The following is a 24,493-nucleotide window of genomic DNA, read 5'->3' as shown; positions in this document are numbered from 1 at the left end:
GTATGACAGGTACAACCTTGTGATAGGGTACCAACAACAGTCCCAAGACTTGAAGGATGAGGAGGCGTATTCTACCTCATTAAGTGGTCTATACAGTTGTGCTGAAGAACCTAAATTTGGATTCACAGAGCGAATCATGTTCGCAAGAGACGACCGGGGATGTGATGTTATGTTGATCCTGGTGATAACCGCCCTTAGCATCGTGGCCGCAACCAATGAGAGATACGCCCGAGGCGCCAGGAGGAGGAAACCGCAGATATGCCGGAGTTTGAATTTAAGCGAGATGGGATTTCAAACTCTCTGCTAGGCTGACTTCAATTGCTCCCTGCAAATCAGTTCGGGTAGTAGTCGAACGCTTTGTTGCTTGAGTTTTGCCATAGAAACCGTTTTGGCGTTTGTATAGCGGGTGATCGCTATAGTCAAAATGGAAGGGCGCAGCCACACACGTCTGTGCGTAATTCAAGGTGGACGAAATGTATCCTTTTTACTCCGTAGATTGATCCTTCATGGGGCAAGCATCTTTCATGGACCTAGTCCTTTGAATCGTAGCAATTCTAAACTTAGAAGGTGTATATTTAGGCTACCTGAGCCAGAATATGAATAGAGGGTAGATTCATCTCAGAAGCAAATACAGTCTGTGGAGATAATCGTAAATGTCTATAATGCTGGTATGACAGCCAAACTCCCATTAATCACGATTCATATGTTTTCGAAAGTATGCTTAATGATATTAGAGGAATCATAGGAGTTATGACTAGTACTAGTAGTCATGGGTATGCCGATGATACTGCCGCATCTGAAATAGGGTTTTCGTCACGCCTGGAAGCCATGATTCTCAGGCTGCTCGATGTTCCTTCCTAAAGAGTACACCCCTGTTCATCACGAGAACTGTCTTCTGGGACTTCCATGACGAATTCACTTCTCTTCGCTCTTTATTTTTTCCCCTATAACCACAGAATGTCTCATCAGCCTGTTTTATCCATAATACCAGCAATCGTACTCTAGAAAAGCGGTTGATACTTACCATACGTCCACATTCCTGTCTGCTGACTTGAATTACTGGGAATACGAGTGTCTCTGATGCGTACAGAACATGCTGTACAGCCTGACTCAACATGGGGAGCGACAGCCCTGACCCGTTAGTGGGTGATCCTTCGACTATCTCCGCTAGGGAAAGAGACAGTGAACCCAATGAAATTGGAGATGATGAAGAGATGCTTCTGCTCCAAATGGCGGGATCCAACACTGAGCCTGTCTCACCTAATCTTAACGCAGTCCTGGAGAGGGGATCGGAATTAATTCGAACAGCTGACCAAAACCAATCCGCGGCATCACTTGTACAACGCCCACGGAGTTCTGGTATTGACCTAACAGCTTTCTCCTTTGCCAGACCTGCACAGCATGGAAAGACATTTACGCTTCATCCACCAGTCAAGCAAGCTTCCGCTATTCCCGCGCCTCACGGCAATACCATCATGCAAATGGAGCAGAATAGAACCAGAAAGCCCGATGGTACAACTCAAGCTCACCACTTGAAGTAAGTTAACGTCATTGGCTCTCGTTCATTCTAATAAAGAAAATATCCAGAAACATTGCTTCCCGGTCGAATAAAATAGAAACCAGCTCAAATCGCCCAGTTACAAGGACATCTTTATCTTCGGAAGCCCCGCTTTCTCAAGAATTAGAGACTGTTAATAGCAAAGCAAAACCTGCTGTTAGAATAGACCATGCCCCCACCTCCAATGTTCGTCACGCGCAACTCAATCAAGCTCAATATGAAGGAGCCGCCCTTTTTCCAACTGTTACCAACGGACAACTTCTATCACCGGAAAATGAGACACAAGGTACGTGGGCCAGTTACACTTGCCTGGTTGCGCTGAGAAATTTCCAGCCATAAAGACAATGACCCTCAATAAGAACAAGGTAAGCGGATACCTTTAGTCTACGAAAGTATGTGACTCTGATTAAAACAAGATCAACGACAGATTTCCAGAGTCACCCAAACAGTGCACAGCAGAGTTGATGAAGTCATGTGCTGCTGAGCTCCTAACACGCGAGGACGGGAAAATTATTTCACTGTCCCCTACGAATAACAAGTCAAGAGTATCGAAACGTCGTCGAGCGAGTGGGAAAAAGATCACCTCAAGACAACCCGCCTTTACGCTTGCTGGTAACAGCCATGCAGACCTGTCTGAGGAGGAACTATTTCAACTCCTGCTTGTCAAGATTAAAGCTCGAGAAGACAATGATGCTGCCGTTCTCAATGAGAAAGAACGGATGGAGGCCAATCTCTCAGAGCTGACGCAAGAAAATCTTGCTTTGAAAAGCCAACTCGACGTCTTTATTAATGAGATACAGCAAAAGGCTTCGGAGTCTAGGGCGTATAAAACTCAATTAGAGGCTTGGAGGGCGAAAATAGCGAAGTTCAAATACATCATCAACGAGCTGGGTTCTGGTTACAATGCACTTAGCGTAGAAACTACTCAGCTTAGACTGACAAGAGCATCGCTAGATAAAGATAAAGCGGAAATAAAAGGGACAATTGCTAATACAAGGGAGCAGCTGTTACAAGCTACCGGTCTTGTTGAGAAGAGTCAAAGTTATCTTGTCGAATCACAAACTTTGATCAGCTCCATGAAGCAGGCTTTGAAGGATGCAGAGGAAAAGACAAACTCTGTCCAGGAGCGATTATCCGACGAAAAGAAAAGATCAGCCTTGTTAGAGACGTATATACAGGACAACTCACGCCTTCAGGCGAAAAGGATAGGCCTTGTCAGGGCTGACCAGCTCGAAATGCTAAGAAAGCTTGATTCAGGATTTGGAACTGTGGCAAAGCAAGTTGATAAATCTGCACATTCAATTATGGAACAAGTACTAGAAGAGTTTCAAATGTCGTTTAGGCGCATGGGTGAGGATCATGCCCAAGGAAAGTTGGACTTTGAGCAGTGTAAAGCGGCTGTTCAAGAATATTCATCTCAGTAAGTTACTGTTAGCTAGATGTTACCCCTGAGAGAGAACATGACTAATTATCTTCAGACTCAGGTCTCTCACGGAAGACTTGGCAGCGGTCATCGAAAGAAGCTCGAAGGTGAATGGAGATAAGACACAGCTTCTAACAGAACAGCTTCAGTCTGTTCAGGAAAATATGGGAGGCGAATCTGCATTACTGAAACAGCTTTCCGCGAATGTAGTCACATGTACTAGTCTACACGAGAGGCTTGAAGCTTGTGCACCGAGTATTGATAAGCTCGGTTCCTTCTTAGAGGTTGTCCAGGGGAAAGAGAATAGCCTCGCACAACAAATGAGACAGCTTGAAACCCGACACTATGAGATGCAAACACCAGAAACAACCGAGCCTACATCCGCAGAAATTAAAGAAAGCGTTGAACTTAACCTAAGGATACAACAACTATCCGATGAGCTGAGAACAACTGAAGAAAGCCTCAGGAGCAGAGCGATTGAAAATGAAGAGATAAGACTCTCATTGCTCGAAGCCGTTACGAAGGGCCAGGAAGCAGAAGGCCGCGCAGGCAAGTTCGAATCAGAGGCAATCGTACTCCAAGATGAAGTTAAGACTATAGAGTCCAGAATCCGCGAAGAACTTAATAGGGCCAGCGTCATTTCTCGAGATCAGCATAAAGTCAAGTATGAACAACAAATTCATGAACTGTTAAGAGAGAGGGACGACCTTCGTAAGAGTGTTGAAAAAGTCCGAGATGAATTAATGGGGGCGCTAAAAGCACTAGTATGCTACGATATTCGCCAAGTACCTGAATATTGGCTGACAATACAAAGGGCGAGAGTGAAACAGCACATACGAAGAAGCAGAATGAAACGGAATATTTGGTAGGCGCATGACTACTCCCAGCACATGGCTTTTACTGATCCCCGAAGCTATTAGCAAAATATGAACAAATAAAAGCCCTTGAAAGCAAGTGTATGAAGAAAGAGAACGCACTTGCGGAACAAGCTGCAGAGGTCAGCCGACTTCGAGAAATGGAAATATCAATCGCAACGCAGAAGTCATGCATGCAAAGACAGCTCTATGAAGCTAACGAAAAAGCTACACGCCTTGAAAAGGAGCTCATTGTGGTCAGGGAAGAGAGCAGTGCACTATCTAAGCTGTCAGAAGACAAACTTGACATACTTCAGAGAAACCTCCTGGTGAAGGAAGAAGAATGCATAAAAATCCAAAGGGAGCTCTCGGTGGAAACATCAGCCAGGTTAAGCCTCGAGACTGGTAAGTTGAAGGCAAAATCCGAGATACACACTTTGCTTCGGCGAGTCCAAGATTCGGAACACTGGGTAAACAAAATTAAAGAATCACTTGACCAGATGGACGCTGTATCACCCAAGGAACCCTCCTCTGAAACTTGGAACAGGCTGAGAGCGCTGCTACAGCCACTAGGAGTGAGGAACAGCCTAGAAGCTACTACAAGGAATGAACCTACGGATGGAGGTGCCCTTACTTGCCACGATACTGGTGCTAAATGTACATCCAACACCTTAACGCCCCAGCGAAGCTGTGGAGCCTCGGAAAATGATGTTATCCAAACTACAGAATTTATCTATCGAACACAGAGTTTCCAGAGAAGTGTATATTCATCTCCAGCCAAGGAGAGCCTGAAAGCTGGTAATCTCGAAATGGCTGATGTGAAACTTCCATGCATCCCGGACTCGCAGCAATCTAACAGCATTGTACCATTTTCAAGCGTTCGGCAGCTATCTCCAGCATGTTCAATATCCGACCAAATTCCGATCGATTTCGCAGCCATACTAGTTTCGACACCGGAGGAAAATATCGTTGCTGAAAAACCTGATACACTGGCTGATCCAAATGGGGGGTGTCAAATGGCAGCCAGCTCTGCCGAGAAACAGGATGCTGCAAGAACAGCGGACACGAAAGTACAGTCCAGCGAAAGCACTCCATTAGGAAGAAAGGACCAGAGTCCAGGTGCTGGCCAGCCAGTTAGCCAGCTTGCTCGCATCCCGGAAGAGATGGAAAACTCCGCGGTAACGCCAAAAGCAGTCACATTTGAAACAGACATTCCATCGACAAGCAGAGAGAAGCGCAAGGCACCAGACTCGGGAAACTGTCGCGAGCAGAAGGATACATCCAAAATGCCACTACCTGGCCGAACGAACCGAAGAACCTATAGTAGGAACCGGCAGACGCCTCAAGTGCGCAGCCAAGAGCAGTTCGCGCATCAGAATTACTTACCTCCTTCAAGTAGTAGAGCCTTGGACCATGAGGGTGCTGAAAGGCCAGATTCCTCCAGCAAAAGAGCTAGGGTCCCGACCTCACCCCAGCCAAGACGCCTGACAAGAGCTGATTCTAGATGCTTTGAGCGCAAGACAAGTCCTACGAGTCTCGCGTCTGGTAGCAATCGACATTCTTCTATGAATGGTAACCGCAATAGCCAAAGGTGGTCAACTCGTGGAGGAAGAAGAACAAGAGGTAAATACCTGACCGAGTCAACATTGTTAGTGAGGTGCGCTAAGCTCAGTAGGTGATCGCTACAGCGCTCGGTTCAACAGGCAAATTTGAGAAGTTTGTTTTAATTTTAGGTATTTTCATTGATTGTGTATTATACAGGTTGTACGTAGTGTCGTTACTGGGTTGTCTAAGATAATGTGGAGTGAAAGATCTCGGGAGACAGGTGGTTGCAAAGATGGTCGGATCCTAGAAATGGTATATTGAACACATTGATTGACCCCGACTGTACTGCTTTAAACGCCAGAATGCAAACCCAAAATGATATACAGCGCAGCAATATCCCGGAGTTGATAAAGTTCCAAGTAATATCCGCACTGAGGTTGTTTAATGTACATGGTGTATCGTTCGAATAACAGACTGAGCGACAATCGACAACCTGGTGGAGCGTACCGAGTGAAGGTTGTCTCGTAAACTTTGCTGTCCGACACTGCTTCAGGGTCGAAGCAGCTAAGACTTGTATCTCAGCTGCGTATGCGCGGTTGATTGTGTGAAGGCGTGAGAGAAAATGATTTATTTCGCTCTTCCGCCCTTTGTCGCTTCCAAGAATAGCACCTTCTTCTTCACGACGGGGTCATATTTGAGCATGCTCAGGGGGCGATGGGTACGAGGTCTGATCATCGTCCGGTAAAAGCCAGTCATGGCCATAGAGATGAGACGAACGGTGACGGTACGAGACTTGGCTATTGGTATTGATGTCAGCTCCGCATACGATTAGGAACAAACCATCAGCGTGCGCTACTAGCGCATCAAGTCCGTGGTGCAACGATATGATTATATGGGTGCTTACCTTTCTTGGCCATTTTGGCGGCTCTAGTTGAAGGAGAACGGAACTTTGGGGTGTTTGGCACCTAATTTCAAGAATTCGAGATCATCGGAGATGCGGCGGAGAACTTTGGACTCGCGATAGTTACACGTGACCTCTAGATCTGAAAGTGGTATGGTTGGAAATGTGGGTCTTACTTGGCTTTCATTGTTCTGGAGCATCGCCTTTGCGACCTCTCCTCGAAAACTACAAAATATCCTGGATATTATTTTCTTTTCTAGAGATCTGCTAATTAGTAACTATAGACTTTGGCCCTATCACTAAGTGACGATGGAACTTAAACAATGGCTTTTCAGTTCAGTAAGATTTCCACCGAGCGTCTGCACTCACTGTGCATCTGTCCAAAGTTATTGAACCACTACCCTTTCGCGACATTAAATGATCTTTTATCTTTAACTCATCTTTTTATCTTTCGGAGTTTGGTTAGGTGAAAATACTTACGGCAAATCATAATTATATGAACTTTTATTACACTGATACAAAAATCAGGACTACGATTACGGGTGGTACGGGTGCATACAGTACTCTTGGTATATCATTATCTCCAAGAATAACCTGCTTAGACTAACTTTATCTCAAACAGAATTTGGCTTCATGAAAAATTCTCCAGCCGCCTGACCTGCAGATCACCAGTGGATCCGTTGGGATGCTAGATATGTATAACCTACTAGGTCGATCGTCGATGCAGGGCTACCCTACTAAGGACATAGTACATCTACCTATCTTTTGAAAGCTTCCTCTAGTCAATATGACCGATTAATGTCCTTTATTCTTCTACTAATTTCTCCTTTCTTCCTTTTTTCGCGACTGACTTCCAACACTTAGCACGTGTCTCAGCCCACGCGTTCATGCCCTCGAATATCGAGCAGGAGGACAATGTCATAACCATGAGTCAGAGTCCCATATTGGCGGGTTTTGTATGGATACATACACATACACCTGGTGATCACAACATGGTGTATACTGAAAACGGCATGGAACCGTCCCATGATCAACCCCGGTCGACAAAACAAGTCGTGGACCGTGCTAGCGGATTAAATGCCTCCAGCTGCTTTAGTGCCGGCTTAATCCGCCGCGGGAACTACTCTCATGCATGTTAAGTGTCCGTGTGCATCCTTGATGGAGGGTGTTTGCGCACCTTTTTATCCTATCCGGGGGTTTTCTGAGCGGTGTCTGCGTTTTAGTAGTGTCATGTGGTCACATGGGATCTTGCATTTCTCTGAACGGGAGGGTTGAACCGAGACGATCTACGGGTTAGAAACTAAATGGTGATCTTGTTATTGGGAACCTTGTTGACCTCCGATTTGATCAGCGTTTTTTCCATTATTGTTAAGGTGTGGGGGTTTTGTTTTCACTATTGTTAACATGGTGGTGTCTTGTTGCTGCTGGTAATGAATATCATGATGATCGCTTTCGTGGGCGGTTAGGTTTGCGGAATTGTCAGGCGACTTGTATGTGTCGTTGAAGATCTGGCGATGCACCGCCACAGCTTTCGAGTACCGGGCAATCCTGTTTCTGGTTCATTTCGCTAAGATATGAGCGAATTGGTGGAAGGATGCCGATTCGGACTTTGCATGCTGTTAGTGCTGATCAATTCAGCACCAGTCGTTTGATATAGTTCTGTGGATGCACATTGAAAAACAAGCTAGACAACCTCCGAGGACTCTATCCTGGAGGAAGTTATGCCCTAAATACTACTATTGATCGTTGTACTAGCTTGGCGGGGACCAAATTAGATCCCTTGTTATTCACGAGCCGACCCAGCCCAGTATGATATAAGAGATATGACCATCGAAGCTAGAAGAGTCTTGCCAACAGCATCACTCACTTGGTCAATACATATCAGACTTTCCAGTCATTATGCCCTGCATTGCTTCCTATGTTAAGAGAGTCTACAATACAAATTAACGTCCACCACCCAATGCCCGGTATTAGAAATTAGACGAGATGCATCGTGTATCTTCAAAAGCAAGAAAGTAGAAAGGTTATCAGGTGTCCAACACCCTCCAACACACTAATGTACAACTACCCACCTAAAGACATATCTTAGCACCATGGTTATTCTGCAAGAAGATACCCACACATACCACCAGATTAGCGTGGATAGTCGTTACTCCGGATTGGCGAGCAAAGCAGCAAGACGAGCGCTACGACGTCGCTTGAAGACAAAGCCATCGGGAGACTCTGGCGAGGTCTTCCGCTCACGTTTAAACAAAACAGGCTTCTCATCAACTACCATCTCGTCTGTCGCATTGTTGGACCACGCTTCATGTGCCTCTGTAGCAGAATCATTGGTCATCTCAATATCTCCCGTCGGCTGAATACTGTTTCACTGTTCGTTAGAAGACACGCTATTTGCCGGAGGACTCGGCGTAAGACTAACCACTTCCCATCGTCGGATCCACTGTATGAAGTCGCCTTCTCGGTCGCTATCTCGGGCTCCCCCAGGTCATCCCGACGCTCTCTATCGTGAACCGTTCCGGTTGTCATCGAGACCGGATGATCCAAAGCAACATTTCCTTGCCATCTGGATACCTGCTCTTTCTTCTCGATGGTTCCGATTCCCTGGAGCATGGACGCCTTGAGAGATGGTTCCTCTTCACTGCTGTACTGTGCATTTTCGCCGTGGGTACGGTGTTCTTCCTCTGGTGCTGCAGTGGGGAGATGAGCTTTGAGCAAGTATGAAGTTGTAGACATGGGAGAGGATTGGTCGACTGCATCTGGGCCGATGGGACGGTGGATGGCCGGGGTGAAGGGTGAGTAGGAGGTTCGAAAGCGTTGTTCCAGATCTCTTTCGATGTCGGTATAGTTCACCAGGACGTCTAGCTCGTTGTGTAGCTTGTCAGGCTCGAATCTGCCGGCCATCTTCTGGGATGATGAGGGAATTCTAGGTAAGGAGATGGGGTGTTCTTGGTATGTTTGGTATGCTTGGTGATGAGGTTGAGAGATGGAGACAGTGGGAAGTTGAAGCTTTCTTTTGGCGAGGACTGCTTTCAAAGCATCACGGTAGAAAATAGAGACAGAAGACAGGTGAGGGGCTCGATTAGTTTGATAGAATGAAAGGCAAGCCTGGTATAGAACGCGTTGAAGATAGTGGAGAAAATGAGCTCAAGGGCGCTCCACCAGGAACAGAACTCAACACGACAACAGGCGAGATTCTACGCAAAAGGAACAAATCAGGTTAATCACAATGAGGGGAAAGGCCTGGAACTTCCTGACATGGGACGGCGGTAATCTTCTCCACGGCCTTACCACGGTTGATGAGGGTTCAGTGAATGGGAGACGGCGCTCGTTCCACCGTTTGCTTCCTCCAACAGAAACCTAATCAGTTGAAAGATATCAAAATCATTTACTGGGAGGTTTGACTCAGATATAGACGACCCTCAGTGTTCCTGGTCCGGGGCTTTGTAGGTCAGCTTTGCGGGAACTCTCTCATCTTGCACAGGGTAGCAGTAGATTTAACAAAGAAAAGTCTTTTTACCTTATATTCTACTTGTAACACTCAAGGACACTAGTTATGTTTTGTGTTTTGACTAAGTATTATAATGGAAAATGCACGGTCTGGAAGAGGGAATGAACGTAGTCTAGACCTACATAGAAATTCTACTCAGTGTACGGATATCCCCAGAATGAATCAATCTGCGTATAAGTATCAATCTTGCTCGATCAAAATCCAATCCGATCCATATATTTTCAATCCTTTCTTTCTTTCTTTCTTTCTTTCTTTCTTTCTTTCTTTTTTTTTTTTTTTTTTTTTCAAGATACCCCAACTCCAGATATGCAAGGGAAAGACAGATATCACCTCCAAATCAAGGTTGTCAATGGTATGTTCCAGCTGTTAAAGCTTTCTTTGTAGTTATGGTCCCTTACCTATAACTCTAGTCTGAGTTATATGTATGTTCCTTTTCTTCTTCTTAATCTGATATATCAAATTCCAGTTCCAACATTTCATATAGTAATCATTCGGAAGTATACAACCTGTGTCCGGCACAGCCATAATCCACCTGATTTACGGACAGTACTAAGATACTGGGATCTGTATTGGACTAACATAACCATAACGTGCAGGATGCATTAGATCGAAGATACACTCTCAGGGAACAGCATTAAGAAATGCTATTAAAGGTGGGGTTGCAACTTGTATGCATAAATGTATTGGTACTAGTAATTACCTGTGACTCACTGGTCGGTAAAATTCCTATGAAGTCACGTTGTCCAGAATAAGTCTTGTATCTCTTACTCTGTACAAGAAAGTTACTTATACTGGTAGTTACATACAAAAGTAGGACATTTTGTAAATAAATATATATATATATATATATATTTCTTTTCTTTTCTTTTCTTTTCTTTTTTTTTTTTTCTTTCATGTATGTGTTCTCCACAATCTTCATAAATACATCAAGTCATACTAGGAATCATAGTAAACATAGGAAAAGTATCCTCCAATGAATGTCAAGCAATGTTGAGGGTGTGCGGAGAAGTACAACTAGTAAGCTCCATCCAATATCATAGGCTGAAGCCTGAGGTTCGTAGAAAGTAAAAGCTCATGACTCACTCCCTGCATGCATATCCTCTTCCAATCACATCAACTGAAAAATCCAACAGACTAAACTTGCAACTTGTTGTAAACACCACCTTTTTATTCAATTTCTTGGATTTTCCCCGTTTGTTTTGGGTTTTTCTGTAAAGGTGTCCTTTCGGACAGCGTAGAGGCAATGTCTTCAAAGTAAGATGGCTAAATCACATAGGAAACCATTCTTTGCGAGGGAAGAAACCCCACTGAAGATGCCAATCGGCGGGAACATCCGTATCAGTTCAGACTGAAGTCGGATGGACACATTGTACGTGTTATGGATCCGCGCATGAGCTGGGCCCTGCCCGGCTGAATCGTTTGTGTGTCTGTGTGCGCAAAGATGACAGAGATCGAATAGCACTGCCTGCAGCACGGCTGTATGGTGGTCCGTATAGAGGTAGACTGAAAAGATAGATCAGAAGCTGAACGGGCGAAAACGCTCAACGGTGGTATTCGGTGGGTCTGTAGATCCGTGAGGACTCCCTGAAGCGTCTGCGCTCCGCTGCGTCAGACTCGTACAGCGAACCCCGGCTGGGTGAGCTCCGGCTGGGTGAGCTACGAGGAGAGGAGTAGACGATGACCCGACGACGCATTGTGTCACGCGGCTCGCGCTCAATGATTTCAGTGTATTGGACAGGCTGCTGTTGGGGACTTGTCGATCGGCGAGGAGGAACGGGGTAAGTCCGGTCGTAGGTGATGATCGGTGACGGTGACCGAGGGGGCTGGACAGCACCCTGTTCTTTGCGGTTCAGGCGCAGACCATCTTCAATGGCGAGGAGCAGTGCGCGTACAGCCCGGCAGTCGCGGGGGATCTTGACGAGAGTAGGCTGGTTGCGCTCACGGTCAAGGGTCGAGTATGACTTTCCGTTCTTGCTATAAAGGTAGTCGGCAACATCGACGGCGTATTGGTGTCCACGCTCACAGAGAGAGCGGTCTTCTCTGCGCGCTTTGAGGGGATCCGCGCATCGAGTGCAGTGGCTTGCATGGCGCTCGAAGGCGACCATTACATACTCCTCGTCAGCCTCGAGCTCGCGCACGGGCAAGACGGGATCGACGACATCGACTGGGGCAGGCATCGTGGAAGAACGTCGCAATGAACGTCTTCTACTTGGAGTTTCTTGATGGACAATCGTATCTCGTATGGGGAAGAGTCGAGGCAGTGTGAGGAAACGAGAAGACCTTCGGGGAGACACCGTGACGAAGTTTGACGGTATAGTTGCGGAGCTGGTTGGGAGTGATAGCAGAGGATACAGAAGACTGAGGTGGTTTGGCAGCAGAAGGGTTTATATTGTGTTCAGGAGTAGACAGCAGGAATTATACTGGAAGTATATGTAAATATAAAAGTGGATAAGAGGATCAATAACGGTGGGGGGTGAGCAAGATTATATACTAATGACTTGAAGGAGGCATCCATGTTCAAAAGCATACAAACTAGTACTCAGGATGGGTCTGCGCTATGACCGCACTGATCACAAGAAGACTAGGGTGAAAGATCAAAATAAAATAAAATAAAAAATAGTAATTATGTTATACCATGAAATTCAATACGATACGAAATTAAATCACAGTGTGGATGGTAGCCTGGCAGATGATGTGCATGAAAGTTGTTTTGATTTTCTTCAGTGATACAGTAACTTAGGGTCCAAAAGGCGGGTGACTCGACGCTAACCTCGAATGAGACCACGAGAGTGGTTCCTAAGGCTCAAACAAGGCACTCTTATTGGCGGGGGACCTGTGGCTGGTGCGTGCAGGCAGTGCTTTTCTTCCATGACCATACCGTTTGATCGCGAGTGTTGGGGAGGGTCTAGGCCATCTGATTGGACTATCCGTAAGAACAAGTCGGTCAATTCTCCTTTTCACCCGCATTCTGCCTGGCTCCACACTATTACAACTAGTACAATTGGGGTTAGGGACCCTCATCCAGATCCCCTCCAAACAACCCGTGGCTTACCCGATTGAGGTGTCGGGGGACACTTCGAGTCATCGTTGCTTGTCTTTCGGAGAAACGATGACGATGGTAGTCTCGGACTCCTTTTTGACAAGGATCACTGTGGCTTGAGTGGCTTGACCTTCTCGTGTTCTCCTCTGCCTGCGCCTCGCTCACGACATCAATTTCACCCCCCAACTGCCACCACCATCACTTGATCCGTATTACTATTCTGTGATACCGAAAGAGTTCGCTGCGTTACCACCCCTGGAAATGCAGCCCTGAGCCATTGCATATTTCCTGCATCTGCATGCCATTAACTTTATCATAATTGTTGGTTGATAACGCTCTTCTACTCCGTGGGGTAAGCATCAGCAACCGCCGAACTGTTCTTCCACGCTCATTTGCTTCGCAGCCGCCGACCACAATCGCGGATGTTTTCTGAGACAATAGATCGTTTGGAACCATTCTGTTGGTAACCTACAATATCCTGGAAACTCCAACTACCTTATCTCGTCTATTTTGGTTCGTTTCGCTTCTGTTCTAAGAATAAGTCGGGAGTTAACCCTCCTAACACGAACGATGGATGCGATCACCGGGGCCATATTGATAAGGGGTCGCTAGACCTATTCAGGTTTCAGGGGTCGCGCCGTCTCAGCCTCAGTCTTCCAAGTAGGTACCTTGGAATACGGCTCAGCCTCAGCCACAGATGCCACTGGCTATTGTTGCTTCGTTTCGTCTCCCACCATTACGGTTAAGCGCCATATTTGGCCGCACGCAATGTCAGATGCTCACCGTGCATAGGTAAGCTCCCGAAATGAATGCACTTGTTCACTTCCACTGATCAGCAAAAGGCCAAGGTTACAAAATTGAATTTCAATTTGACGCGCGCAATGACGTCTAAACTGTCGAGTTTGTTTCACCCTATCAATCTGGTGTCACACATGTCCAGCGGCAGTTTCCTGGTCCACGATCACCAGTACTCATCGTGGTGACCAAAATAGAATATATTGCGACATACAATCGGACTGTTAAATCCTGCCTGGGCTAGCATTTCAAGAGCCATGAGAACCATATGACACAGATGGCTAACGGCAAGAGCGCGTAACCCGTGCTTTTCCTTGGAGGGAGGGGTCAAATGTGGAGGATGAGCACTGCTGCCTGTTCCAATGTGACCACTCTGTCTTGTAATGGCATTGACCTGTCTGGCCGACCAGGGGTAACTGACGATCACACCAATGGCATCTTCCTCTTGGAACATCAATGTTAGGCTGCGGCCTAGTTCTTTGAAGGCTCGAACGCCCTATTTCACCCTTTGCCACTTCTTGGATGAGCCGCTGCAGCCGGCATCAGCTCCAAGCCGGCGGGGAGGCATGGGTCGCAGACTACTACCTACACAGGACAGAACACAACAGCCAACATCATTCGTCACGATATAATTCGAACTATCCCACTGCTTCAACAACTGAAGCCGGGCTAGCTCAATCGGTAGAGCGTGAGACTCTTAGTCATCACGGCATCTCAAGGTTGCGGGTTCGACCCCCGCGTTCGGCTTAGCTTTTTGCTCTTGCAAAGAGCGCGGTTGAAAATTTTTTGGTGGTTCACCATCGGACGGATGACCCTGGGCTCCACTTTGGATAGGATCCACATGCGGCTACAAAAAGCCTAGGCTGCAGCAGAAATAGGCCACCTTGGTCGAATAAGCCTGCAATTCAGGCGAAATATGCTTTTGTAGTACATTTGCCTAGTTCTGTAGCAGCTGGAGTTTATCAAGGGTTGCCTCATCCGTCACTTGTAATGTGGGCGTGTACGGCACGACCCGTTTTATACATGCATGGTATGCACTTGTATCCAAAATATATTTCGTAACAGTCAACATATTATTGGAAATTATGTCTTGGACAGCAAATCAACCAGGCTCCAACAGGTTTCACATGTACGGCTGTATGGCTATACTGAGATTAACGACACCTTTACAATTTAACTGGAACGCAGTCAGAGACTAATCGCATAACGAGTAACAGAACAATCCAAACTGTTAAGTGCCTAACGCGTTACAATCTTCTGTCCTATTATCACTAAGCTCAATAACAACGTAGACCTAATGAACAAACCGCTTGATTTAAACTAAAGCTAGTACAAACCGCCCGTCCAAGCGACCATGACTATCAAGGCTGGTTCAAGACAAAATCAAGTAGAAGCAACCATCAACCAGACAGCATTATCCGGGTCATCGGTGATGTTTCGATGGATCCAGTCCAGTGTTTCCAGCTGAAGTATCAGTATGGCGCGGAGTGCTGACTCGACGGCAATCTGTTGTTTTATCAGTACTAGAGACGTGTATAAGATCTGGTGTAACCGGACCATTTGAGCTATGAGAAGACTGCCTTCAGTTGCGTGTAACAGTTCTTATTTCGCTTGTTCTATGTCAGTGCTTCAGAGGTCCGCTTGCATAGTTGGAGTGAGACTTGTGGACATACATTTGGGTGCGCAGATGTTGTGCATGTCACAGGGACAGCTCTCTGGGCAGTCGTTGTGTCCGGTGCAGATGTTGTGACATCTGTTGAGGACTCTAAACTCCTTGGGAATAGCAGAACTAGTATCCCGGGAGATGGCTACTGCATTGACCATGCTGAGAAGGGCAGAAAGGGTGAGGATACTGAACAGATTCATTGCGCTGAGACCAATGTTCTTGCTTAGTTAGAAGGTGATAGTGCTTCAAGTGTTAAGACAATGTAAGGATGTCGTGAGGAGTTATGAGCTTAGAGAAGGGAGGAGAAGGAGAAGAAGAGATAGTCGACAATTTATAGTGGGCAACTCTTTTGGGGTAAGTTAATAAACACTCTGCATAGATATACTTTCTGTCTAGTCTTTGTACTTTTGCAAACTAGCTAATTTGAGGATTAATCGCTCTAATAGACGTGCAGAACAAACTTTATTCTGTTTGTGAATTGTGTTATCATAATGCATGGATCAACAAGTGGTACCTGACTACCCCGGATTTCAATGAATGCTGTGGTCATAATAAAGAGAATAATTGTGGATATGCACTTAGAAAACTTTGTCCGTAGAACCGAGCTCTAGCCAAAACCTACTCTACCTATGGAGGAGTACTTAATGATTGATCACAAAGAGAATCCGACAAACTATCAAGGGCCCAGAACCTTAAACTAGGAATCCCTGTCTTGTGAAACCGGCCGAATAGCGGAATGATTCCCACTGGCTTAATCGTAGCAGGGTATGTTCAATAGACTCAATTAGTCTATGTTGAATGAATTGATATATCCTGGCTATGTATTAGTGGGAAATATTCCCAATTTTTATATTTGGAAGGTGAAGTTAACACAATGCATGAGAGAATAATTTCTATGAGAAATTGATCCTAGTCAGCTACACCATGTAGTTATACTACAATAGTGAATGGTAAGAATGTACAATTACCCAAATGAACCAATATCTATGTAGGAAACTAGGATTCATAATTCTTTGAGCATTGACTGACCTCTGTACGTGCGCCTTGAATTAATTGTGCTGTTATTCGGAGTATGTAGTAGTATCTAAACCCACTATGAACTCATGCGATAGATCATATCTGACTGGTGCAACCAATTGTCCAACCGCAATTGATTATCGGCTGTCTCGTATTCCCCGAGATTGGTCCGTTATCTCGTCTATTCCACCAACAGATAAACTGCAGCTTGCCGAGTCGTTTATCACCACTGGGCCCTTTGCCGACGTTGTGGGGACTTTGGGGAACTTATCGGTTCTTGACGCCTCTCCCCGCCTTTCTCTTCTTCCTACTACCGATCTACTCAGCATGTCATTCATAAATAAGAAGTGTCCGAATTCAATCCCGCACATGCGTCCGCAATGTGACTTCTGTTTTAATTTTGCTCTTTTCACCCGCCCTCACTTGACCGTCTCCTACAATCATGCAAGTAAAAGGTGAGAGACCAAGTAGATCCGTTCGTCTTGTATCGGATTGCGATCAGGGTTCGATGCTAATATCCTCATCAGGAGATAACGGCCTAAAGGCCCTTATCGAGAAGTACCGACCAGACCTAAAGCTATTTGAAGAAGTCTATCGCCAGTTGCACAGCTCTCCCGAGCTAGCCTTCCAAGAAGAAAACACTTCAGCTACCGCTGCAGATCATCTCAAAAAGCTGGGTTTTGAGGTTCACACACACATTGGTGGATATGGAGTTGCTGGTATTCTCCATAATGGCGATGGGCCAACTGTTCTCCTGCGAGCCGACATGGATGCGCTACCTCTACAGGAAAAGACCGGCTTGCCGTACGCTAGCAACAAAATCGTCAAAGATAAAGATGGAGTGGAAAGACCGGCAATGCATGCCTGTGGCCACGATACACACGTCACGAGTCTCATGGCGAGCGCTGAGCTTTTACATTCCGCCCGGGATCACTGGTCTGGTACCTTGATCTGCATTTTCCAACCGGCAGAGGAGCTACTGTCCGGCGCAAAAGCGATGATCGAAGATGGGTTGTACGAGAAGATCCCCAAACCAGACGTTGTCCTGTCGCAGCACGTCATGAAAATGAAAACTGGCACAGTCAGTATTCGTTCAGGTCGGCTGCTCACGGCTGCTGATTCGTTCGATGTGCGCATCTATGGGCGCGGTGGACACGGCTCGGCTCCTCAGACATGCATCGATCCCATCGTTATCGGTGCAACAATTGTAACGCGTCTGCAAAGTATCGTCAGCCGCGAAGTGATGCCAGGTGAGCTGGCTGTTGTCAGTGTTGGAAGCATCCAAGCCGGTCATGTAGCGAACATTATTCCCGATCAGCTGGATCTCAAGCTTAATGTTCGGACATACGATCCCAAGGTCCGCGAGCGCGTTATATCCTCCGTGAAGAGAATTATCGAAGCAGAATGTTTAGCAGGAGGTGCCGTCGAGAAACCTCTTGTTAAGCAGATACTTTCTGCTCCCGCGACTATCAACGATGAGGCTACGGTCAAGGCTCTCCAAAATACATTTGGATCATATTTTGGAGAAAACCTGGTGGAGTCAGAGCCAGCGACTGCAAGTGAAGACTTCTCTCTTCTTGCGACGGCGGTAGGAGCACCGTATGTGATGTGGACATATGGTGGAGTTGACCCTAAGACATGGGATGATGCTGTGGAGCAGGGTACAACTGATCAGCTACCTAGTAATCACTCCCCATTCTTTGCTCCGGTGATTCAACCGACTCTTGGTACTGCAATTGATGGGATCGCTCTTGGAGCACTGACTTTCCTGAAGCGGAACTAAGAGCATGACAATGCCACACCGAAAGCAAATCAATGCGGGTTACACGATGATTGCGGCTGTTACTTCTAGATTTGAGCGCCTTTTCCCATTCTCCTGTATATAGTCATTGCAATGTCCTTCCAGGGCTCTTGAACCCCCAATTACCGGCTTGTCTCAGAAGCCATCAGTTCGAATAACTCGTCCCAAACCCCTACTCTAGAAGCCAGACAGGCGTATCTTGCATCCAAGAAATCTGTCATTATATAACACTAACTTTTTAAATATGAATTTTAACTCACAGTATTCCAAATCTTCTCCGGGGTATTTAAAACAGCAATTTGAACAACCGACCTTCCTGCAAGGAGCTTCTCTTGACACTCTACCACTATTGTTAGTTTCGTAAGTGTTGTCGAGTTTCACCGAGCAAAAGGGATAATGATTTTCTACTTGATCAACTATTATTTACGAAGTAGCTCCCAAAAAAAGGGTTGTGCAGCCGCAATGATTTCAGTGTGCAATTTGAAAAAGAGATTTATCATACCTAGGTTCGAGGAATTGCCGGAATTTCCGATGGTATCAATAAAAAGCTGAAAGGATGACGACACCGGGCTCCTAGTATAAAAGGCAAAATTAATGCTTTTGGTTCATTTTTGCTACTTTATTACAATCAAATTGTATTGGACGGATGAATAAGCTATTAAGTACGGAGTACTCTGTACTACGTATGCATTTAGAGTTTATAAATGGGGCCCAAAGCACCGTCACTTTGACAGTGACGGTTCCCCGCCAACAAAACTGTACCAAAGAGCATCCTTCCCGCCAATCCCCTATGAAGGATGACGAGACGAAACACATTTCAACTCAGTTGCTAGTATATATTGGCATATGGCCAATGATCAGCGGCTCAAGGCCCGAGTACCTAGGGTACGGGATCCGGATAGCAAATGCTAGTCCAGTATCCCGCGGCCCGTTCTCCTGGTCTCATGTGGCTACTTCTCCACTATACGGCTTTTGCACAGAAAATCAACGTGTGCGACTCCAGATACCATGGAGATCCACTGGATAAGCTTCAAGCGAGCCGCGAAGCTCATACTTAAGAAATGAACGTGCTGCTCAATGATAAAAGCTTATAGGAGACGCTTGACACGTTGTCAGCTATAAAAAGGAGGAGTACCGGCGCTTGCAAAGCGACCGTTCCAGACTCCGTCCAGAGCACGATCGACAAACAACATACTCCGTACAACATACTGAGTACAGATAGTCGCAATTTGCCAAGACAAGTTAAGAAATTGGGAGCGCCATAACGATTGCCTCTTGCAGTCTCCACTCGCGATACAACAACGCACCGGCTGAGAAGGGAATAGCGTGTCTAATGACATCATGTCCTTGGGTTGATCAATGAGATGCTTCTCCCCCTGCTGTCCGTCCAGTCCAAAGTTGCAATTCTCAATTGCTCATGGCCAATGCCCAATCAATCGTTTTTGGGCCTTGCTGTTTTACTGCTACTATGGGTCCAGTTCGTACCTAGCCAAACCCATCATCCTCGGATCGCATCGTTGCCCGTTCAGCCCCCCTTACCTGCCACATACTAGTACTCAGTGGCAGTGTTGGGCTCTATTTATTATTACGCTATCGCTGGTTTTATTCTATAACCGACCGGTTTTTCTCGTGGACTAGCTTTGTCCCTGTCACTATACAATTCCTAGAAAGACCACCACCAGTGCAGGATGCCCTTGAACACGGTCGCACTTAGTGTGGCCCTCACCCCTGCTGTAATCTCGACATTCTTCTCTCATGTGGGTCGCCATTCTACACCGGGCTTCATTTGGGCTCTTTTTCCTTTCCCCCAAGGGGTGAATTAGCTAACAATGTCTTTCTTTCCAGTATTTGCACCGCAAATCACTCCATCATAAACCAAGCGTCCATATCGAATATGATGAAGGTGTTCGGATATTCCGAGAATTCCTCGCCTACTCGGCCAAGCACTCCGTCGAGGACCTTCAATCCTTCACGAGCCAGAGAGTCCCCAATCCTCACTGGGTGAGGACAGAAACGGTTTCCATACCCACCCAATATCTGTCATCTGCCGCAACGGCCCTGATCGACCAATTAGGTCCCAAGGGGTTATCACAGGTTGGAGGGAAAGAGTGGTGGCAATGGCGCGGACTAGAAGATGAATTGAAAGGTGAATGGGTCGAAATGAGAAATGATTACAACGAGAGAACGCGGGCTAGAAAGATTCACGGGATTCATCCGAGCCAGAAACGTATTATGTTCTACATACACGGTGGAGCGTATTACTTCGGAAGTTTAGAGACGCATCGGTACCAAATGCAACGTCATGCCAGGAAGCTCAAGGGACGAGTGTTTGCACGGTAGGCTCTAGGTGGTCTGGTTGTTTTGTTGTGATCATGCTAATGCCAGTCTAGTGAGTTTGATGATTGCTCCTTGGAGATTTGTTTTTTGGAAGAGCGCTAAGTATGTTTGATGCAGCGGCATACCGTCTAGCTCCACAGTTCCCATTTCCTTGCAGCCTGCATGACTGCTTGGCTGCATACCTTTTCCTTTTGAAGGAACACAAGCCGGAAGATATCATATTTGCTGGAGACTCTGCCGGCGGAGGAATGGCGCTCTCGTAAGTTGAGCGCACCCCGAGAAAAGCTTGCATAGCTAACATTGTAAAAGTCTGCTATGTATTCTTCGTGATCAGGGCCTGCCTCTGCCTGCAGGAGCGATCCTGATTTCACCCTGGGTTGACCTCACTCATTCTTTTCCTAGTATAGTGAAGGATAACCCCGGTGATTATATACCGCCATACGGTTTCAGGCACAAGCCTTCCGCCGCCTGGCCGCCGCCAAACTCGGATGAAATAGAAGCCATCAAGAAAGGCCTCGGGAAGCGGCCTGCTACCGAAAACGGTGCACAAGAGGCGATCCCGCCTAAGGGCAGTCAGGCTCAGGAGACAGCTGTCAAAGGTTATTCGGTTCTCGAAAACCCATCGGCCAAAGAATCTATTAATACAGCGAAGGAGCCCGTTAATCCTAGGATCCTCATTGATGGTAAGACCGTTGAGATCAAGGACCAAATTCATATGTATACGACGAACCAACTCCTATTCCACCCACTCGTTTCCCCTGTTCTACAACCGTCCCTGGGAGGCCTACCGCCTTTGCAGATTTTAAGCGGTGGTGGAGAAATGCTACGAGACGAGCAATTCTACGTTGCTCATAAAGCAGCGAATCCGACTGCTTACCCGCCCAGTGACGCTTTTCTGGACGAGTACGACCCCGAACGTGAAGTGCTACACAAATACCCCGGGACCCACGTCCAGCTTCAAGTTTGGGATGATCTTTGTCATGTTGCGACCACTTTGAGTTTTACTCGCCCAGCGAAATACATGTTTCGATCAATCGCACAGTTTGGAGCATGGGCTCTTGCATGTGCTCAGAAAACTAAGATTGAAATTGTGGACGACACGGAGATCTCACCTATATCGTCCGATAGCTCGGAAGACCCAGAAACACCCGCAAATGCGCCTCAAGCAGAGAGTTCGAAACAGTCTGTGGCACCTGTCGGGAAGACTGTCGGGAAGGCTGGCGCTCAGTTACCTCCGTTCAAAGAGCGCATGGTTCGTCAAAGGGTCGACAAAAGAGGTCATATATATCATTTGGAACCCCAGGCTTCGTATCCAGTCCTTCAAATCCCAAGTACACAAGTCGGGACCATCAATCCAGAACTGGTCAAGAAATGGCTTGCGGCGAAAAAGGAATGGGATGTGAAATTCGCCAAGGACAAGCTTCATGTCCAGCGCCAACGAATTAAAGAGTTGGCTCAATGCTTCCAACAAGATTTTGTGGGCGAGGTGCCCCCTCCCAGTTCACTGGCGGCGAGAAGGTCTGCCCCTGGAGTCATGCCATCTCGAGGTGGTCGAAAGAGCTACCCTATGACAATGTGGAGCAATTGGGCCAGCAGACATGACGAGAGGAGCCTGCAAAGGGAGCACAAGAAGGAGAAAGAGGGACAATCTAGGAGAACCAGTGTGGAAGCTGGACGTGCCGGAGCGTGTATGAAAGCAACAGACGCTGATAAAGGTGGCTCTCCGGATAAAGAACAGGTTAGTCATGCCTAACAGAAGACCATTGTTGTCGATACTAAGAGATTATTCAGGATACATCAGACGAGACAAAGAGCTCAGAAACCCGAACTGAGGAAGATGTCTCTCGCAGGCTTGACGATAAGACTTCCAGTCCTATGATACTCCTGCCCCCATATGACGAGACGAGGTTCACGGAGGAAAACGCGAGCACGCAAGCACTTTTCCACGCACGAGGAACTATAGCCTCAACTTCCGACCTATCCATGGCCCAAAAGCAACGACCGGTGTCCCAAGCGGGGTCAGGCACTATTCGAAGCGGCATCACATCCCATGTTGCAGATGATACCAGTACTCTCGGAGACAGATCGCTCGCTGTTACCAACACCGGCGTCGATGCCGCTAGTACTCGGGCCGTACGAAACTCTGTCGGAGTCGTGGGCCTGATCAACGATGGTGACTCGGCCTATCGTTCCATTGATTTCTACTCTATACGTCGCGACTCGGGTGACCTTGAGACCACTTCTCTTGGTGAGAGGACGACGGAAGGAGATATCTCTCGCACCGTTTCTCGCCCGGGGATGGCCGACCGGGAGTTTTATAAAACTGCACAGGAGCACCCTGTAGCTTGATAATACATAAATAAAACTGCAAAGCAAAGGTTTGCATATACAATATCTGGACATATATGATTTGGAAATACCTGTTATTCTGATTATGTCATCTAATTTCTTTTGAACCTTGAAGATACACGATGGTACCTCATACACGAACGCCTACCGCTTTTATTTTCATATGTTTGAGAGTCTGGTTGGTCTTTGAATTATATACTCTTTCTGTTTGATACGTCAGTCCCTCAATACCCTGGCTCTGAGCCCCCTTATCCCTGTGTCGTATATGATATCTTATTTTATTTTTGAGATAGCTACAATATAGTCCTTAAAGCGTGTTGGACACTCACATCCATCAAGGCCTGAGCCGGGTATATAAATTCTTAATATAGTACAAAGAAAAGCCTGGGTTACACCAAAGATCTTCATTATCCCAATCACCATTCAATCCCAACCTTCCCCGCGACCTTCTCCGCAACATCTAAAAAGGCCTTTCTTCTCACGCTCCGATCCTGACTCTCCTCTGCAACAACCGTCGGCATGCCCCGATCGGCATCCTCGCAGACCCTGGCATCAAGCGGAATATCCCCTAGGAACTCCACACCCAATCTCTTACACTCTGCCACAACACCCCAGTCCTCCGCTTGGTGAGAATGCCCCGACCCATCAATCTTATCACCATGCGAAAAGATCTTCGTCTGATGCCCACACTGCGGACACGCGAAAAAAGCCATATTCCTCACCATGCCCAGAACGGGAATATCCATCTTCTGGAACATCCCATACCCCCTTACCGCATCTCGCAAAGCAATATCCTGCGGTGTGGACACGATCACCGCACCGTCAACGATGATCTCTTGGCCAATCGTTAATTGGACGTCCCCTGTACCCGGGGGAAGGTCGAGGAAGAGAACGTCAAGAGGACCCCAGGAGACGGAGTGGAGGAGTTGATGCATTGCTTTCGTAACCATAAGACCGCGCCAGGAGATGGGTGTTGTGTCCATGGGGATCGTGGAGGGGTCTTCGGGGGAGGGTGTCGGTTGCGGGAGGAGGTAGCCCATAGACATTGATTTGAGGCCGTAGTTTGTTAGCGGGAGGAGGCAGTTATCTGTGTTTCGGGTGGATTGTTAGTGTTGATTTTGGTTTGGGTAAGATGAGATTGGGAATGCGATGCGCACTTTCGTCTAGTCGGGGTTCGCCTGAGAGGTTAAGGAGTGTTGGTATGGATGGCCCGAAGATGTCGGTGTCAAGGATCCCTGTTCTGATTCCGCGGCGTGCGAATGAGAGGGCTAGGTTTACTGTTGTGTTGTTGATTGAGTTAGCATGTTGAGTTCCGGATATACTTCTGAATACATAAAGAGGTGGTAGGTCATGGGTTGATGACCTGTATTGAACGGAGTACAGGGCCAATGGGTCCGTATACAACGCACCAGCGATCGTAGATTTCCCAACTCCACCCTTAGCAGATGAAACAGCGATAATCTTTTTCACATCGCGAATCTTGCGCTTCTCCGGCAATCCGCGGCGACGAGGGAATGAGGGCGGCGTGCCGGAGCGAGGAAGACCCTAGACAACAAGACATTAAAATCCGATCCGGAATAATCTAAGATGTATAAGTACGTACCAGCGGGTTATCATGCTGCAAAGTACGAAAAGTCGAAAAGAACCTCTTCCGTAACATGGCTGAATGCATCATTATGACCTTCTTCAAGGTCGA

General features: G+C 46.8%; 8 protein-coding genes and 1 non-coding gene across 9 annotated transcripts; 4 read left to right on the top strand and 5 right to left on the bottom strand.

Annotated features, from left to right (window-relative positions):
• Positions 1 to 6,007: 6,007 nt before the first annotated feature.
• Positions 6,008 to 6,297, bottom strand: BDV38DRAFT_285659 (mitochondrial 54S ribosomal protein bL33m; the record flags this gene model as incomplete). The annotated part of the gene is made up of 2 exons (XM_032060529.1): positions 6,008 to 6,177; positions 6,285 to 6,297. The coding sequence occupies 2 exons, from the start codon at positions 6,295 to 6,297 to the stop codon at positions 6,008 to 6,010; spliced, it is 183 nt and encodes a 60-aa protein (XP_031910773.1).
• A 2,133-nt stretch (positions 6,298 to 8,430) lies between these two features.
• Positions 8,431 to 9,185, bottom strand: BDV38DRAFT_285658 (uncharacterized protein; the record flags this gene model as incomplete). The annotated part of the gene is made up of 2 exons (XM_032060528.1): positions 8,431 to 8,644; positions 8,704 to 9,185. The coding sequence occupies 2 exons, from the start codon at positions 9,183 to 9,185 to the stop codon at positions 8,431 to 8,433; spliced, it is 696 nt and encodes a 231-aa protein (XP_031910772.1).
• Positions 9,186 to 10,053: 868 nt separating this feature from the next.
• On the top strand, positions 10,054 to 10,729 carry BDV38DRAFT_254585 (uncharacterized protein). Its single transcript, XM_032055342.1, has one exon. The coding sequence runs from the start codon at positions 10,213 to 10,215 to the stop codon at positions 10,396 to 10,398; it is 186 nt and encodes a 61-aa protein (XP_031910771.1). The 5' UTR covers positions 10,054 to 10,212; the 3' UTR covers positions 10,399 to 10,729.
• On the bottom strand, positions 10,657 to 12,347 carry BDV38DRAFT_254584 (uncharacterized protein). Its single transcript, XM_032055341.1, has one exon. It carries the CDS (start codon positions 11,967 to 11,969, stop codon positions 11,334 to 11,336), a length of 636 nt encoding a protein of 211 aa, XP_031910770.1. The 5' UTR covers positions 11,970 to 12,347; the 3' UTR covers positions 10,657 to 11,333.
• A 1,943-nt stretch (positions 12,348 to 14,290) lies between these two features.
• On the top strand, positions 14,291 to 14,374 carry BDV38DRAFT_t180. The gene has a single exon. It is a non-coding gene; the product is annotated as a tRNA-Lys (tRNA).
• A 582-nt stretch (positions 14,375 to 14,956) lies between these two features.
• On the bottom strand, positions 14,957 to 15,581 carry BDV38DRAFT_254578 (uncharacterized protein). The gene is made up of 3 exons (XM_032055340.1): positions 15,301 to 15,581; positions 15,185 to 15,237; positions 14,957 to 15,133 (listed from the first exon to the last, which is right to left on the bottom strand). Exons 1-2 carry the CDS (start codon positions 15,491 to 15,493, stop codon positions 15,230 to 15,232), a joined length of 201 nt encoding a protein of 66 aa, XP_031910769.1. The 5' UTR covers positions 15,494 to 15,581; the 3' UTR covers positions 14,957 to 15,133; positions 15,185 to 15,229.
• Positions 15,582 to 16,752: 1,171 nt separating this feature from the next.
• BDV38DRAFT_273411 (putative zinc metallopeptidase) lies at positions 16,753 to 18,093 on the top strand (the record flags this gene model as incomplete). Its single annotated transcript, XM_032057674.1, has 2 exons — positions 16,753 to 16,765; positions 16,838 to 18,093. 2 exons carry the CDS (start codon positions 16,753 to 16,755, stop codon positions 18,091 to 18,093), a joined length of 1,269 nt encoding a protein of 422 aa, XP_031910768.1.
• Positions 18,094 to 19,799: 1,706 nt separating this feature from the next.
• Positions 19,800 to 22,797, top strand: BDV38DRAFT_273410 (lipase/esterase family protein; the record flags this gene model as incomplete). The annotated part of the gene is made up of 5 exons (XM_032057673.1): positions 19,800 to 19,868; positions 19,957 to 20,447; positions 20,543 to 20,707; positions 20,758 to 22,186; positions 22,240 to 22,797. 5 exons carry the CDS (start codon positions 19,800 to 19,802, stop codon positions 22,795 to 22,797), a joined length of 2,712 nt encoding a protein of 903 aa, XP_031910767.1.
• Positions 22,798 to 23,213: 416 nt separating this feature from the next.
• BDV38DRAFT_273409 (Mrp/NBP35 family ATP-binding protein) lies at positions 23,214 to 24,469 on the bottom strand (the record flags this gene model as incomplete). Its single annotated transcript, XM_032057672.1, has 4 exons — positions 23,214 to 23,884; positions 23,955 to 24,074; positions 24,207 to 24,342; positions 24,401 to 24,469. 4 exons carry the CDS (start codon positions 24,467 to 24,469, stop codon positions 23,214 to 23,216), a joined length of 996 nt encoding a protein of 331 aa, XP_031910766.1.
• Positions 24,470 to 24,493: the final 24 nt, after the last annotated feature.

This window comes from Aspergillus pseudotamarii (genome assembly GCF_009193445.1).
Source record: "Aspergillus pseudotamarii strain CBS 117625 unplaced genomic scaffold BDV38scaffold_51, whole genome shotgun sequence".
In the NCBI taxonomy this organism is placed as follows: Eukaryota; Fungi; Ascomycota; class Eurotiomycetes; order Eurotiales; family Aspergillaceae; genus Aspergillus; species Aspergillus pseudotamarii.
The sequence above is the reverse complement of the archived record's forward strand: the minus strand, read 5'-3'. Positions and strand labels throughout refer to the sequence as shown.